At 41.8% G+C, this 15719-nt stretch overlaps 1 protein-coding gene across 4 annotated transcripts in view; it reads left to right on the top strand.

Moving 5' to 3' along the window:
* The window catches only part of LOC117517525 (sodium/potassium/calcium exchanger 3), a 110392-nt gene that overhangs the window by 74251 nt on the left and 20422 nt on the right, over positions 1–15719 (top strand). For all 4 annotated transcript variants that reach the window (XM_034178569.1, XM_034178568.1, XM_034178570.1 and 1 more), the window contains 8 exons: positions 2680–2733; positions 2840–2982; positions 3149–3315; positions 3401–3623; positions 4299–4465; positions 6838–6952; positions 7024–7136; positions 7238–7303. In XM_034178569.1, coding sequence (XP_034034460.1) covers positions 2680–2733; positions 2840–2982; positions 3149–3315; positions 3401–3623; positions 4299–4465; positions 6838–6952; positions 7024–7136; positions 7238–7303 — 1048 coding nt within the window. The remainder of the gene's footprint in view (positions 1–2679; positions 2734–2839; positions 2983–3148; positions 3316–3400; positions 3624–4298; positions 4466–6837; positions 6953–7023; positions 7137–7237; positions 7304–15719) is intronic.

Raw genomic sequence — 15719 nt, 5'->3', positions numbered from 1 at the left:
AATCTTCTTCACAGACTAAAGTTAATTATGGAGTTCCACAAGGTTCTGTGCTAGGACCAATTTTATTCACTTTATACATGCTTCCCTTAGGCAGTATTATTAGACGGTATTGCTTAAATTTTCATTGTTACGCAGATGATACCCAGCTTTATCTATCCATGAAGCCAGAGGACACACACCAATTAGCTAAACTGCAGGATTGTCTTACAGACATAAAGACATGGATGACCTCTAATTTCCTGCTTTTAAACTCAGATAAAACTGAAGTTATTGTACTTGGCCCCACAAATCTTAGAAACATGGTGTCTAACCAGATCCTTACTCTGGATGGCATTACCCTGACCTCTAGTAATACTGTGAGAAATCTTGGAGTCATATTCAAAGCGCATATTAAACAAATATGTAGGACTGCTTTTCTGCATTTACGCAATATCTCTAAAATCAGAAATGTCTTGTCTCAGAGTGATGCTGAAAAACTAATTCATGCATTTATTTCCTCTAGGCTGGACTATTGTAATTCATTATTATCAGGTTGTCCTAAAAGTTCCCTAAAAAGACTTCAGTTAATTCAAAATGCTGCAGCTAGAGTACTGACGGGGACTAGAAGGAGAGAGCATATCTCACCCATATTGGCCTCTCTTCATTGGCTTCCTGTTAATTCTAGAATAGAATTTAAAATTCTTCTTCTTACTTATAAGGTTTTGAATAATCAGGTCCCATCTTATCTTAGGGACCTCGTAGTACCATATCACCCCAATAGAGTGCTTCGCTCTCAGACTGCAGGCTTACTTGTAGTTCCTAGGGTTTGTAAGAGTAGAATGGGAGGCAGAGCCTTCAGCTTTCAGGCTCCTCTCCTGTGGAACCAGCTCCCAATTCAGATCAGGGAGACAGACACCCTCTCTACTTTTAAGATTAGGCTTAAAACTTTCCTTTTTGCTAAAGCTTATAGTTAGGGCTGGATCAGGTGACCCTGAACCATCCCTTAGTTATGCTGCTATAGACGTAGACTGCTGGGGGGTTCCCATGATGCACTGTTTCTTTCTCTTTTTGCTCTGTATGCACCACTCTGCATTTAATCATTAGTGATCGATCTCTGCTCCCCTCCACAGCATGTCTTTTTCCTGGTTCTCTCCCTCAGCCCCAACCAGTCCCAGCAGAAGACTGCCCCTCCCTGAGCCTGGTTCTGCTGGAGGTTTCTTCCTGTTAAAAGGGAGTTTTTCCTTCCCACTGTAGCCAAGTGCTTGCTCACAGGGGGTCGTTTTGACCGTTGGGGTTTTACATAATTATTGTATGGCCTTGCCTTACAATATAAAGCGCCTTGGGGCAACTGTTTGTTGTGATTTGGCGCTATATAAAAAAATTGATTGATTGAAATTGATTGATTGAAATGCATTCAGACCCCAGAGGGTTAAAACCGGATTTATTTTCTTTATATTTATTTTTAAAAAATCAATACTGTGAGTACTTTTGCTGACATAATCAATGAGACCAGGACATTAATTAACTGGCTATAATTAAAGAGAGTTTATTTTAGATCAGGTGTGAGCCAGTATATAGACCAGAGTTCATTTCCAGGTCTGTGTTTCAGATTAATTGTTTGGTTTTTGAGCATTGTACCAGTCCACCCAGGTGTGAACGGTACTGGCGTTGGTTGGGAAAGTAGCCTGCAATGTACTGGCATCCTGTCCTGTTGGAGTCTCATTTGTTTCACACTTTGGTATCTGTGGATGAACACAAGCCTGATGTGGCCTGTACAGGACTTTTAGTTTGTTACAAAGGCCATGCTGGGGGCCAATCAGATTTTAATCTGGACTGCATTTCTATCATGTTTTTCCATCCAATGCTTTACAATGATGCCTCGCATTCTCACACACACACCAGTGTCAGCATGCTGCTAGGCAAAGTGCTCACCTTGCACACCGGATGCAATTTGGTGATTAAGGACTTGCCCAACAGATCTTACTGATTTTTCCTGTGTGACAGGGGATCAAACCCAAGGATCCTCTGGTCCGGAGCCCACCTCTTCAGTCTCCAGCCCATCATCTCCCACTCAGAAGGTTTCATAGCACCCGAGGCTCCGCCTCTTTACTTAAGACAGTGCATACCTTGTCCTCTGCATTTAACCCATCCTAATTACAGATAGACACAATCCAACAACTAGGAGCAGTGGGCAGCCACATTTGGGCACCCAGGGACCAACTCCAGATATAGAGACGCTGCCTTGGTCAGGGGGACAAAAAGGATCAGAGCCTAAATAAGCATGTTTTTGATTGTGGGAGGAGACCGGAGTGCTCGGAGGAAACCTACACAGGCACGGGGAGTACATGCAAACGGCACATAGAAAGGGCGGGAAGAAGCAATTCCACAACCTTCTTGCTGTGAGGCAGCAGTACCGTGCTGCCACGAGTAAGTTTTCCTCGACTCAGTGCCTACTGATGCAACACCTCATCATAATCTGTTCGTTATATTTTTTAGATCTGCTGACAGACAGAAGCAAAGAAACATGCTGAAGTTCACCACCATGACTATAATTATCTTCAGATTGATATTCCAATTCATGCTATCAGTCAAAACTACATTTATTCTCTTCTTTAGTTTGTAAATGATCAATTTTCTAAACTGTTTTCTGAAACATGGTGCGATGATGTAACTGATCCAGATTCACGGTTTGCTCCGCAGGTGGGAGTCGCTGCTCCTTATGACCATGTACGGAATTTACATCATAATCATGAAGTGAGTTTGAGAAATGACCAGCTGTCCTCAGCAGTCAGCACGCCACCATGCCTGTTTGACAAACAGGTGCAAACAGCTGCCGTCTGGTTCTGGTGTCTGGTTGCAGGTTCAACTCCCAGATTCTGGCATTTGTGACAGAGAGGCTCCAAAACAGCAGGCCGTACTGTGTGACATCAGAGGAGCGTAGAGAAGACAAGACGACAGAGGAGGCCTCCGTGTGCAACACCTCCATGGTGCTTTTGAGCAAAGGTGTCTTCAGTCAGGAGAATTTTTATTTATTTATTTATTTATTTTTAATGTAACAGAATAAACACATGTTCTTTGTTCTGTTCAGTGTATATGGAAAACCTGGTGCGTATTTCTCTTTTTGTTTTTGTTTTTTTTGTTTTTTTTCATCTTCTCTGTTTTGGAATAGGACAAGCCCGTGATCAGGACGGTCCTCCGGTCCTCATGGTAGATGAGCTTCTCGTCCTCCATCCTCACAAACTGTCCTTTTCTGAAGTAGGTCTGCGCATTATGATCACTCCCAACTTCTCACCCAGAACCCGGCTCTCCATGGCGGGACGTATGGTCATCAGCGAGGTATGTGCCTCACATACCAGACATGATAATCAGTTTGGAGGCTTTCAATTTATTAAAAAAAAAAGTCTCTGCTTTGTGTCCACAGAGACAGAGGCTGATCCAGACTTCAAAGAACCAGCGGGACTGTGAGGACAGCCCCGGATCAACCAGCAACAGCCTAAAGAGGGATGGCTCCTGCAGTCTGGAGAATGGAGGCAGGAGACCTGGGAAAGGAGACGTAGAGTCGAATGATAGGCCAGGTGTCGAGGCTGGTCAGCCAGAGGGGGAGGAGGGGGAGGACGGGGTGTTCAGTCCTGTGCGCTTCCCAGGTGAGGTTAATTAAAGGGGTCATATTACGCACCTGCTTCACACATTTTTAAAGTTTTTAGCCAAAACACCTCAGACACTGAGGTGATACCTCTTTAAAAACTGCTCAGGTTTATGTGCCTGTCGCTTCAAACAAAGAGGGACCAGAAACATCACCAAACAGAACAGTTATGTGAGATAAATTCTAAATTCTGCTTGTATGATGGCCATTTTTCTTTCCACAGTTTATAATTGTGGGACTTTGAAGACATATTAAAACAAGTAGTTGTAAATTAAACTTATAAACTTGTTGGTTTTGTAGCTTTACGTACAACAATGTGTGTGATTGTATTTATCATTATTATGGTTAGAAATGACCGTCAGTATCATTATGAGAAATCACAAGCACCACTTCTCCGTGGGGGAAAAACAACAAAAAAACAGAACTTATGGCTTGAAAATTTCTTGAATGGGCTCAGCCATGTTTGTTGCCACTAAATGTCTTTAAGTAAAGAGGAGCATTTGTTTGGAATAGAACACCATCATTCTGCAGGTTTTCACTCCATCCAAACAGTCCACCTGATTTCACTGACTAGTACTTATTCATATAGTTGTCAAGGTGGGTGGAATGAAAACCTGCATCGTGTTGGGCCTCACTGTGGGTGGGTCTGACATGTTGTTGCTCCGCCCTGCCTCAGGTGGCTGCAGTGCACGGGTGAAGTGGGTGATCACATGGCCTCTGGGTGTCCTGCTCTACTGCACTGTGCCTAACTGTGTCCTGCCGCGCTGGCATCGCTGGTTCATGTGGACCTTTTTGGCGTCCACACTATGGATCGCGGTCTTCTCCTACCTCATGGTGTGGATGGTAAGGAGATGGGACCTCAGCACCATGCACACACGTTCATCACGGTGTGTGAAAGAAACGCCAGCTGTCCTTTTTTTTTTACACTCACAAACAGCCAATTTTGTAAATCTGCATCAAAAATTCTGATTGTTCTGTTTTCTTATATCAAAATCCTTCTCTGTTTCACTCCAAAATTTCATACAAGAAAACATCAGATGTAGGCTTGAGTCTCCCATGTGCCTTCCAGCAAACTGCAGTGGAGATTTCATTTTTTGTTGTTTTTTAAGAAAATCCTTCTTGGTGTTACTCCACCATGAAGCTGTGTTACTGGTGATGCAACAGACAAAAGTTGCCCCATGCAGAGTTTATCCAATCACATGCACAGAAGGTGCTTCAGAGTTATCATGCATGTTTTGGTGGCTTCTCGCACAGTCTCTCAAGGTTTTGTTTTTTGAGAAATGCTTACTCCAACTAGATTTACCATAGTATTTGTATTTCTTAATGACTGATGTAAATTAAGTGTAATATGTATTCAGTGATTTGGAAATGTTCATGTGCCCATCCCATCACTTGTCTAAAGAAAACTGGGTGTGAAAGTGATGATTTGTATGAACAATAATCCTAATATTTGCTTTTGGCTTCTGAAAGTGACTATACGAGGTCTGTTAGAAAAGTATCCGACCTTATTATTTTTTTAAAAAAACCATATGGATTTGAATCACGTGTGATTGCATCAGACAAGCTTGAACCCTTGTGCGCATGCGTGAGTTTTTTCATGCCTGTCGGTTGCGTCATTCGCCTGTGAGCAGGCTTTGAGTGAGGTGTGGTCCACCCCTCTCGTCTGTTTTTTATTGCGAATAAATGTCTGAATGATTTGGAGCTTTGCTGCATCAATTTTTTTTCAGAAACTGTGAGAGACCTCCAGGTGGACACCGTTCGAAAAATTAATATGGCTTTCAGGGACGATTTTATGGGGATTAAACAGATTACGGGGTGTTACTGCCACTTTAAGGACGGCCCACAACTGCTGAGAGCGCGGCGTGCTCCCAGCCCCCATCGACAGGCTGACACCCCGCTGGAACAACCAGATCATTTCCAACGTGAAAGCTTTGTTGATCTGGGACCTCGTCTGACTTTCACATAAAGGCAGAAGATGTGGACATTAGCACTTTTTCCGGCACATTCCACCGTTACAGGAGTTTTTTTCATGGAAAGAAAAGCGGAGGGACACGCCATGGCTCCGTTCATTACGCGGGACAAAACCACCTCGGTGTTGGTCTCTCAGGACAGCTTTCAGGTGGATTTCAGACGGATTCCCGTTGCTTTCCAGTTGTGTGAATATCCGAATGTGATTGTCCATGAGCTGGACATGCCAGAACATGTCCCGTGAGGCTTCATCACGGCGTTGCTTTGCGCCGAGCGGCTGCACCGCGACGCGCGGTGGAGCAGCTTCTCTTTCCATGACAAAAACTCCTGTAACAGTGAAATGTGCCGTTCATTTTTAAACTGGACGCTGTCTTGATCCGGTATGTCATCTGACTAGCACAGGAATTGTGATAAAACGTGGACATCAGCACTTTTTCCGGCACATTAAGACAGACGAGGTCCCGGATCAACAAAGCCTTCACGTTGGAAATGATCTGGTTGTTCCAGCGGGGTGTCAGCCTGTCGATGGGGGCTGGGAGCGCGCCACACTCTCAGGAGTTGTGGGCAGTGCTTAAAGCGGCAGTAACACCCCGTAATCTGTTTAATCCCCATAAAATCGTCCCTGAAAGCCATATTAATTTTTCGAACGGTGTCCACCTGGAGGTCTCTCACAGTTTCTGGAAAAAAATTGGTGCAGCAAAGCTCCAAATCGTATTCGCAATAAAAAATAGAAGAGAGGGGTGGACCACACCTCACACAAAGCCTGCTCACAGGCGAATGACGCAACTGACAGGCATGAAAAGACTCATGCATGCGCACGAGGGTTCAAGCTTGTCTGACGCAATCACACGTATTTCAAATCCATATGGTTTTTAAAAAAATAATAAGGTCGGATACTTTTCTAACAGACCTCGTATACACAAATGGCTGTAATTCCTGAACAGTTAAAACTGTATTTTCTTGTTTAACTCCTCCTAAGCTAAATTTTATTAGCGCGTTGATTAGTTTTATCTCCATTGTAGTCTCCATTGTTATCTCCATTGTTCAGAGACAAATTACACAAATTGTCACTGTCCAAATACTTAAAATGCCTTAATGCATAAATTCTACACATTGTGACTTAAGTTACACACTGTATATCTGCAGTTGCTGCTTTTAAAGCTCAGGCATGACCTTCAGCCATTTTGTTTTTAATGCAAAACATGTCCAGAAGAAAGAGCTCTGAGGTGTCCTGGTGTTTCTGTCAGGTCACCATCATCAGCTTCACACTCAACATCCCAGATTACATCATGGGCATCACGTTCCTGGCAGCAGGGACCAGTGTGCCAGACTGCATGGCGAGTCTGATCGTAGCTCGACAAGGTAACAAGTCTAAAAGCTGAACTTTCTGTTGTCATGTTGATGCGAGTGCTTCAGTTTGTGTTTGTCTTCAGGGATGGGGGACATGGCGGTGTCTAACTCCATAGGCAGCAACATCTTTGACATCCTTCTGGGTTTGGGTTTCCCCTGGGCTCTGCGCACGCTGGTGGTGGATCACGGCTCATTGGTATGAACAACCGTTGTCTCTTCTTACGCCTTTTCTCTGCGCGAGGACTACACAGTTCTCACTCCTGGTAGTCAGTGATAGTTTCACTTTTGTCTCCACAGGTTTTTATCAATAATAAAGGACTGGTGTATTCTGTCATCCTGCTGCTGGCGTCTGTGTTCCTGACGGTGAGACAACAAAACCAAACACCAGCCTGACATGCACACTGAACTGTGCCATGTTTCTCGATCAGTATGTCAAAGAATATGATTTAAATATTTAAACTTTCAAGAATTATTCAAAAATGTAGTGTACTAAAGTAAACAAACCTTTATAGAGGAACAAAAATCTGTTTACCTTGTAGGTTTACAGCCCAGACATGAACCAATTAACACAACTGTTTTCTAAAATCATGGGATAGTTCATCTCAAACAACTTTGTTTTAAAGGAAACTTTAAAAGCCACACAAGATATATACTGGTTGTTGCTCTTGTGTGTGTGTGTATATATATATATATATATATATATATATATATATATATATATATACACTCAACAAAAATATAAACGCAACACTTTTGGTTTTGCTCCAATTTTGTATGAGATGAACTCAAAGATCTAAAACTTTTTCCACATACACAATATCACCATTTCCCTCAAATATTGTTCACAAACCAGTCTAAATCTGTGATAGTGAGCACTTCTCCTTTGCTGAGATAATCCAGCCCACCTCACAGGTGTGCCATATCAAGATGCTGATTAGACACCATGATTAGTGCACAGGTGTGCCTTAGACTGCCCACAATAAAAGGCCGCTCTGAAAGGTGCAGTTTTATCACACAGCACAATGCCACAGATGTCGCAAGATTTGAGGGAGCGTGCAATTGGCATGCTGACAGCAGGAATGTCAACCAGAGCTGTTGCTCGTGTATTGAATGTTCATGTCTCTACCATAAGCCGTCTCCAAAGTCGTTTCAGAGAATTTGGCAGTACATCCAACCAGCCTCACAACCGCAGACCACGTGTAACCACACCAGCCCAGGACCTCCACATCCAGCATGTTCACCTCCAAGATCGTCTGAGAACAGCCACTCGGACAGCTGCTGAAACAATCGGTTTGCATAACCAAAGAATATCTGCACAAACTGTCAGAAACCGTCTCAGGGAAGCTCATCTGCATGCTCGTCGTCCTCATCGGGGTCTCGACCTGACTCCAGTTCGTCGTCGCATCTTCGCACAGCCATTGAAGAGGAGTGGACTAACATTCCACAGGCCACAATTGACAACCTGATCAACTCTATGCGAAGGAGATGTGTTGCACTGCATGAGGCAAATGGTGGTCACACCAGATACTGACTGGTATCCCCCCCAATAAAACAAAACTGCACCTTTCAGACTGGCCTTTTATTGTGGACAGTCTAAGGCACACCTGTGCACTAATCATGGTGTCTAATCAGCATCTTGATATGGCACACCTGTGAGGTGGGATGGATTATCTCAGCAAAGGAGAAGTGCTCACTATCACAGATTTAGACTGGTTTGTGAACAATATTTGAGGGAAATGGTGATATTGTGTATGTGGAAAAAGTTTCAGATCTTTGAGTTCATCTTATACAAAATGGGAGCAAAACCAAAAGTGTTGCGTTTATATTTTTGTTGAGTATATATATAGTTGATAGTATTTTTAGTCATTACGAAGACTATTGCACAGTATTGTACATCTCTGCTGACGTTACTAAAGGAATATTCGCTTTACAACTCCAATTCCAATGAAGTTGGGACATTGAAATGTGTGAAATGTAAATAAAACAGAATACAATGATTTGCAAATCCTTTTCAACCCATATTCAATTGAATACACCACAAAGACAAGATATGTTCAAACTGATAGACGTTTTTGTTTTAGTGCAAATATTTGCCTGCAACACATTTTAAAAAAACTGGGACAGGGGCAACAAAAGACTGGGAAAGTTGATGAATGCTCAAAGAACACTTGTTTGGAACATTTCACAGGTGAACAGGCTAATTGGAAACAGGTGAGTGTCATGATGATTATAAAAGGAGCATCCCCAAAAGGCTCAGCCATTCACAAACAAAGATGGGGCGAGGATCACCACTGCGTGAAAAAATTGTCCAACAGTTTAAGAACAATGTTTTTCAATGGTCAATTGCAAGGAATTTAGGGATTCCATCATCTACAGTCCATAATATAATCAGAAGATTCAGAGAATCTGGAGAACTTTCTACACGTAGGCTGCAAGGCCGAAAACCAACATTGAATGCCCGTGACGTTCGATTCCTCAAGCAGCACTGCATTAAAAACTGACATCATTGTGTAAAGAATCTTACCGCATGAGCTCAGGAACACTTCAGAAAACCATTGTCAGTTAACACAGTTCGTCCCTACATCTACAAGTGCAAGTTAAAACTCTACCATGCAAAGCGAAAGCCATACATCAACAACATCCAGAAACACTGCCGCCTTCTCTGGGCCCGAGCTCATTTGAAATGGACAGACGCAAAGTGGAAAAGTGTGCTGTGGTCTGTTGAGTCCACATTTCAAATTGTTTTTGGAAATCATGAACGTCGTGTCCTCCAGATAAAAGAGGAAAAAGACCATCCAGGTTGTTACCAGCACAAAGTTCAAAGGCCAGCATCTGTGATGGTATGGGGTGTGTTAGTGCCCACGGAATGGGCAACTTACACATCGGTGATGGCACCGTCAATGCTGAAAGGTACATCCAAGTTTTGGAGCAACACATGCTGCCATCCAAGCAATGTCTTTTTCAGGGATGTCCCTGCTTATTTCAGCAAGACAATGCCAAGCCACATTCTGCACGTGTTTCAACAGCGTGGCTTTGTAGTAAAAGAGTGCCGGTGCTAGACTGGCCTGCCTGCAGTCCAGACCTGTTGCCCTTTGAAAATGTGTGGTGCATTATGAAGCGCAGAATACGACAACGAAGAACCTGGACTGTTGAACAACTGAAGTTATACGTCAAGCAAGAATGGGAAAGAATTCCACCTACAAAGCTTCAACAATTAGTGTCCTCAGTTCCAAAACACTTATTGAGTGTTGTAAGAAGGAAAGGTGACACAATGGTAAACATACCACTTTCCCAGCTTTTTTGAATCGTGTTGCAGGCATCCATTTCAGAATGAGCAAATATTTGCACAACAACAATAACGTTTATCAGTCGAACATTAAATATCTTGTCTTTGTGGCGTATTCAATTGAATATAGGTTGAAGAGGATTTGAAAATCATTGTATTCTGTTTTTACATTTTACACAATGTCCCAACTTCATTGGAATTGGGGTTGTAGAAAAAGAACAAATTATCACATATAAAGAAAACATTATTAATCTTAGGACCTGTGACGTGAAGCAGCAGGGGTAGTGGCCAAGTGGTTAGTGTGCTTGGTTTCAGTGTGGAAGGGTCCTGGTTCAAACCCCACCCCTGCCACATTTCTCCTTGTAAAGTGGAGTTGTGTCAAGAAGGACATCCATTGTAAAACTTGTGCCAAATCATCATGCAGACCCACCTTGGATCTACTGTGGACACCCTGAGTGAAAACAAGGGAGCAGCCAAAGGGTCTTACTTACTATCTGTGATGTGATGCTTGCTTGCCTCTACTGGTGGTTGGCTCTCACTGCGGTATTGTATCACTTCCTCTTCCGGAGCACAGCGGTGCTTTGCTGTATCTGTTAGCTGTTTAATCTGCGTAGTTAGATTTATCTAGATAACGATTTGTTTCACGTGCCTTAACTAAAGCACTCCCTGTGCTGAATCACCTCTAAATTATTTACACATTATTCACTTTGTGTGTTTTTAGGAATCCGCTAGCTTAGCACAGCTACTAGCTCTTAGCCGGTTTAGCATGGCGGCTTCTCCTGTCTCTCCCGCTCTTTTCTGCTCTGGGTGTGAAATGTTTAGTTATTCCTCGGCCTCCTTTAGCAGTAATGGTACTTGTAATAAGTGTAGCTTATTCGTAGCTTTGGAGGCCAGGCTGGGTGAATTGGAGATTCGGCTCCGCACCTTGGAAAATCCTACAGCTAGCCAGGCCCCTGTAGTTGGTGCGGACCAAGGTAGCTTAGCCGCCGTTAGCTGTCCCCCAGCAGATCCCGAGCAGAGTTGTAGTCTTACACACCTCTCTGCAGCTTCTCTCCCCCTGCCATCCCCCCAATACCCCATCCCCGTAGAGACGGTGCCTGCTCCCAGACCACCAACAACCAGTAAAAATCTATTTAAGCATAAAAATTCAAAAAGAAAAAATAATATAGCACCTTCAATTGCACCACAGACTAAAACAGTTAAATGTGGTTTATTAAACATTAGGTCTCTCTCTTCTAAGTCCCTGTTAGTAAATGATATAATAATTGATCAACATATTGATTTATTCTGCCTTACAGAAACCTGGTTACAGCAGGATGAATATGTTAGTTTAAATGAGTCAACACCCCAGAGTCACACTAACTGCCAGAATGCTCGTAGCACGGGCCGAGGCGGAGGATTAGCAGCAATCTTCCACTCCAGCTTATTAATTAATCAAAAACCCAGACACAGCTTTAATTCATTTGAAAGCTTGACTCTTAGTCTTGTCCATCCAAATTGGAAGTCCCAAAAATTTGTTATCTATCGTCCACCTGGTCGTTACTGTGAGTTTCTCTGTGAATTTTCAGACCTTTTGTCTGACTTACTGCTTAGCTCAGATAAGATAATTATAGTGGGCGATTTTAACATCCACATAGATGCTGAGAATGACAGCCTCAACACTGCATTTAATCTATTATTAGACTCAAATGGCTTCGCTCAAAATGTAAATGAGTCCACCCACCCCTTTAACCATACTTTAGATCTTGTTCTGACTTATGGTATGGAAATTGAAGACTTAACAGTATTCCCTGAAAACCCCCTTCTGTCTGATCATTTCTTAATAACATTTACATTTACTTTAATGGACTACCCAGCAGTGGGGAATAAGTTTCATTACAGTAGAAGTCTTTCGGAAAGCGCTGTAACTAGGTTTAAGGATATGATTCCTTCTTTATGTTCTCCAATGCCATATACCAACACAGTGCAGAGTAGCTACCTAAACTCTGTGAGTGAGATAGATTATCTCGTCAATAGTTTTACATCTTCATTGAGCACAATTTTGGATGCTGTAGCTCCTCTGAAAAAGAGAGCCTTAAATCAGAAGTGCCTGACTCCGTGGTATAACTCACAAACTCGCAGCTTAAAGCAGATAACCCGTAAGTTGGAGAGGAAATGGTGTCTCACTAATTTAGAAGATCTTCACTTAGCCTGAAAAAAGAGTCTGTTGCTCTATAAAAAAGCCCTCCGTAAAGCTAGGACATCTTACTATTCATCACTAATTGAAGAAAATAAGAACAAGCCCAGGTTTCGTTTCAGCACTGTAGCCAGGCTGACAAAGAGTCAGAGCTCTATTGAGCCGAGTATTCCTTTAACTTTAACTAGTAATGACTTCATGACTTTCTTTGCTAATAAAATTTTAACTGTTAGAGAAAAAATTACTCATAACCATCCCAAAGACATATCGTTATCTTTGGCTGCTTTCAGTAATGCTGGTATTTGGTTAGACTCTTTCTCTCCAATTGTTCTGTCTGAGTTATTTTCATTAGTTACTTCCTCCAAACCATCAACATGTCTATTAGACCCCATTCCTACCAGGCTGCTCAAGGAAGCCCTACCATTAATTAATGCTTCGATCTTAAATATGATCAATCTATCTTTATTAGTTGGCTATGTACCACAGGCTTTTAAGGTGGCAGTAATTAAACCATTACTTAAAAAGCCATCACTTGACCCAGCTATCTTAGCTAATTATAGGCCAATGTCCAGCCTTCCTTTTCTCTCAAAAATTCTTGAAAGGGTAGTTGTAAAACAGCTAACTGATCATCTGCAGAGGAATGGTCTATTTGAAGAGTTTCAGTCAGGTTTTAGAATTCATCATAGTACAGAAACAGCATTAGTGAAGGTTACAAATTATCTTCTTATGGCCTCAGACAGTGGACTCATCTCTGTGCTTGTCCTGTTAGACCTCAGTGCTGCTTTTGATACTGTTGACCATAAAATTTTATTACAGAGATTAGAGCATGCCATAGGTATTAAAGGCACTGCGCTGCGGTGGTTTGAATCATATTTATCTAATAGATTACAATTTGTTCATGTAAATGGGGAGTCCTCTTCACAGACTAAGGTTAATTATGGAGTTCCACAAGGTTCTGTGCTAGGACCAATTTTATTCACTTTATACATGCTTCCCTTAGGCAGTATTATTAGAAAGCATTGCTTAAATTTTCATTGTTACGCAGATGATACCCAGCTTTATCTATCCATGAAGCCAGAGGACACACACCAATTAGTTAAACTGCAGGAATGTCTTACAGACATAAAGACATGGATGACCTCTAATTTCCTGCTTTTAAATTCAGATAAAACTGAAGTTATTGTACTTGGCCCCACAAATCTTAGAAACATTGTGTCTGACCAGATCCTTACTGTGGATGGCATTACCCTGACCTCTAGTAATACTGTGAGAAATCTTGGAGTCATTTTTGATCAGGATATGCCCTTCAGTGCGCATATTAAGCAAATATGTAGGACTGCTTTTTTGCATTTGCGCAATATCTCTAAAATTAGAAAGGTCTTGTCTCAGAGTGATGCTGAAAAACTAATTCAGGCATTTATTTCCTCTAGGCTGGACTATTGTAATTCATTATTATCAGGTTGTGCTAAAAGTTCCCTGAAAAGCCTTCAGTTAATTCAAAATGCTGCAGCTAGAGTACTGACGGGGACTAGAAGGAGAGAGCATATTTCACCCATATTGGCCTCTCTTCATTGGCTTCCTGTTAATTCTAGAATAGAATTTAAAATTCTTCTTCTTACTTATAAGGTTTTGAATAATCAGATCCCATCTTATCTTAGGGACCTCATAGTACCATATCACCCCAATAGAGCGCTTCACTCTCAGACTACAGGCTTACTTGTAGTTCCTAGGGTTTTTAAGAGTAGAATGGGAGGCAGAGCCTTCAGCTTTCAGGCTCCTCTCCTGTGGAACCAGCTCCCAATTCGGATCAGGGAGACAGACACCCTCTCTACTTTTAAGATTAGGCTTAAAACTTTCCTTTTTCCTAAAGCTTATAGTTAGGGCTGGATCAGGTGACCCTGAACCATCCCTTAGTTATGCTGCTATAGACTTAGACTGCTGGGGGGTTCCCATGATGCACTGAGTGTTTCTTTCTCTTTTTGCTCTGTATGCACCACTCTGCATTTAATCGTGATTGATCTCTGCTCCCCTCCACAGCATGTCTTTTTCCTGATTCTCTCCCCTCAGCCCCAACAGAAGACTGCCCCTCCCTGAGCCTGGTTCTGCTGGAGGTTTCTTCCTGTTAAAAGGGAGTTTTTCCTTCCCACTGTCGCCAAGTGCTTGCTCATTGGGGGTCATTTTTACCGTTGGGGTTTTTCTGTAATTATTGTATGGCTTTTGCCTTGCAGTATAAAGCGCCTTGGGGCAACTGTTTGTTGTGATTTGGCGCTATATAAATAAAATTGATTTGATTTGATAATGCACTACTGGGTACAGCATGTGCTCACTAAACCCTTAACAATTAGCACATTACTTTAAAACTAAAACATATATCTGATATTTTCACTTTATAAAATTTCAGACATGACAGTAATTTTAAATAACTTGTCCAAAATTACACACATTTTTTTTTCTGTCTCTCTTCATAATCCACAGAAAAACACACAGATAAACACAGTGGATTCTGCTCAGATTTGAGACAAATAAGTTAAAATGAGGGAGTGTTGAAGAACAGAATTAATTTGTGAAATGGACCAATCCGAGAAAGCCTTTCTTGGCAACTAAGCTAACTGATCACATGACCTAGTTATGTCAGCTGTATGCCATCATTGCATTCTGTTTTTATTTGCATTTTACACAACATCCCAACATCATTGGAATTGCAGTTGTAGTTAAAATGTTTTAGTAACATTTACATATTACTAGGTCATTATTTCAGTGTTAAAAGGAAAAAAAGGCAAAGATTTTCAAAATGTTTAATTCAGTACATGTAAGTATTTTCAGTATATTTTACCTGCCAATCTTTCTATACAAAATTGCAGCTACGGTTAACTGTTATCATTAGTGATTGCATTTTAACTTTGCAAGTAATCAGTCAGTTGTTCATAAAATGTAAAATCAAATATACTTGATCTAAGAAAACTATGTGTTACAATTTCAAGCCAATGTGTTCACCCCCCCCCCCCACCAAAAAAGACCCCTGTTTGAACCCTAACTCTACCAGATGTGATATAGAACAGCACAATGTCATACATAATGCTTGAAAGGTTTCCAATAGAAACGACAAATGAATAATCAAACAATCATCTGGTGACCAACCAACAAGTTACTTTAGTTGTACTTTTTGTCAAGCCCACACGCAAAACCTCAGATACATTGAAGTTAAAATAGGTATAGACCGATAATTGGCTCGGCCAATATTGGCCGAGTATCGGCTTTGCCAATTATCGGAATAGGCTGATTATCAGTCCAGCCAATTATCAGTCTGTCCCTACAGA

The sequence above is a fragment of the Thalassophryne amazonica genome, chromosome 9 (genome assembly GCF_902500255.1).
Source record: "Thalassophryne amazonica chromosome 9, fThaAma1.1, whole genome shotgun sequence".
Classification (NCBI taxonomy): domain Eukaryota; kingdom Metazoa; phylum Chordata; class Actinopteri; order Batrachoidiformes; family Batrachoididae; genus Thalassophryne; species Thalassophryne amazonica.
The sequence above is the reverse complement of the archived record's forward strand: the minus strand, read 5'-3'. Positions and strand labels throughout refer to the sequence as shown.